Source organism: Cryptosporidium hominis, assembly GCF_000006425.1.
Source record: "Cryptosporidium hominis TU502 chromosome 5 CHRO015107, whole genome shotgun sequence".
Taxonomy (NCBI): Eukaryota; Apicomplexa; class Conoidasida; order Eucoccidiorida; family Cryptosporidiidae; genus Cryptosporidium; species Cryptosporidium hominis.
In genome coordinates, this window is record NW_666720.1 from 1 (window position 1) to 2,196 (window position 2,196).

The window sequence follows — 2,196 nt, forward strand, 5'->3', positions numbered from 1 at the left end:
TTTATAATCACTTTAATGTAGGACTTAAAAAAGATTTGATAATGAACAAGATAAAGATTTTGAAGATGAATTTAACAAGTCAAATGTTAATGAAAGGATTCAAAGCATGGTAATAGATCAAAATCAAGGTAGTGATACTTTAATGGAAACAATGAATTTAGAGAATATTGAAAATAATAGCCAAAATATTGAAAAAATATATTTAAGTTATGTTGAAGATTTATTTTCTCGTTCTTGTTTATTATTTAAATACTATTGTCTACGATATCCATGTTTGATAAATTATTTGTTTAAATTATATTCAAGAATTGTTGATGAAATAAATAAAAATCAACAAATCAAAAGAAATGATAATAATCATAATAGTGATCATAACATACTTACATTGTTAAATAAAATTAAAGATTTGTTTAATAATCTATTTATGGAAATTATTTTACTATTTAAACATCATTATACAAGTGAAAATGGTAATTTGGATATTTTAATAAAAGAATATTTAAGAATATTGGATATATATTCAAGCGATCATATAAAATATAATTATTTATTTGATTTTATTATTCAAATACTCGGAAATATTAATTTCAGTAATTTGGAACTTTGCTTAAAAGTATATAATATATTTAAAGATACACAAAATATTAACATAATAATACCGATAATTGGTTATTATGATTTACAAAAGATTAAAGAATTATTACCTGTAATAATTAGTAAATCAGATAAACCAATGATTAAAGAATGTATCAAGAATATTGTTACAAATCCATTTGCCCAAAAAGATAAAGTTATTTCATCCTCTGATTTATTATTATTATTAATATCATACAGTTATCCTGATGTAAATTATGTTGATAAGAAAAAGACTGTGGACATAATAGACTGTTGCTTTGAATTAACACAGAGTAATCCACCAATATTTGATTCAGAAATTATTGCATCAGTAATTGGTAAGATTGTTCAAGATGAAAAATCAGTATTCCCAAGAACACTTGGAAGGACTCTTGTATTATCAGTAATGTACTTACCAACAGTTCGTTCATTTATTTCATCATTTGTTATTTCTTCTTTGATAAGAAACTACAAAGTATGGGAGGATACTTTAACTTGGAGAGGAGTAAAGCATTGTATTCAAAAACTTTGGTGTGATTATAAAGCTTCAATATTTCCAAGTTTAATTTTACTTCCCCAAATAGAATTTCAAGGAATATTCAATGAATTAATTGAAACAAATTCTGATTTAAGAGTTGATTGTATGGATATTATTAAAAAAACGGTAAGTTTAGTAAAATATTATATTTTACATTGAATTAATTTCAAAAATTTATATTAACTTGAATTAAATTTTAGAATTTGAGATCTATACCACAATATGTACAAGATGCATTAAAAATATAATAATTAATTAGTATTATCTTTTTTTCTTTTTGGTAGAATTGAATCAAAAGTTGTATACCAGTTACAAGTCTCATTGTATTTAACAATACATTCAATTACATGATTAACTGTAAGCACTTGATTTGAGCATAAAGTCATTCCAGATTCTATAATTGGTAGTTTGGCAGTTTTAATATTAAACTCCTCAGCTCTAAGTTTACTAATATTTTTATATTTGTTTCTGTCAATTATTCCACCTATAATAAATATTTGCTTGTTATTAAATCCTTGATTTGATGAATTCCCATATTCATCTTGGTCTTGCTTAGAAGTTAATACATTGTTTGAATCTGCTGATAAATAAATTATCTCATAGTTTGAATTTTTATCAGAATATCTATCAGAAACTATTTTATTAACTTTATCACTTGATATTTCAACTCCAAGCCATGATTCTGCCAATGTTTTATATAATCCTTGTTTAAGTCTTTGAGAAACACCACATATAATCATTTTTAAAGGGATTTTAGATTTTCTTATACAAGAATAAGAAATACTAAGTTGTACAACCAAACTTTTGAGATTTCGATCCGAAAGCTTATCATCATAGTCACAATCAATGATAAGCGTTGGTCCAAGCCCAATATTATTTAAATAATCTTGATTGCTTTTGAAATTTCTATTTTTCCTATTATCACTAGTTNTCTTCTTTATTTGACACTTTACATGATCATTAATGTTTGCTGAAGATATTTCAAACTCCATCTCGTGATTTATTTATTATAGAGATTCTAAGATACTTTCAAAGTAATTCTT

The 2,196-nt window shown here is 23.8% G+C and overlaps 2 protein-coding genes across 2 annotated transcripts; one reads left to right on the top strand and one right to left on the bottom strand.

The window, feature by feature from the left end:
- Positions 1-106: 106 nt before the first annotated feature.
- On the top strand, positions 107-1,312 carry Chro.50342 (hypothetical protein). Its single annotated transcript, XM_660044.1, has 1 exon — positions 107-1,312. One exon carries the CDS (start codon positions 107-109, stop codon positions 1,310-1,312), a length of 1,206 nt encoding a protein of 401 aa, XP_665136.1.
- Positions 1,313-1,404: 92 nt separating this feature from the next.
- Chro.50343 (hypothetical protein) lies at positions 1,405-2,145 on the bottom strand. The annotated part of the gene is made up of 1 exon (XM_660045.1): positions 1,405-2,145. The coding sequence occupies one exon, from the start codon at positions 2,143-2,145 to the stop codon at positions 1,405-1,407; it is 741 nt and encodes a 246-aa protein (XP_665137.1).
- Positions 2,146-2,196: the final 51 nt, after the last annotated feature.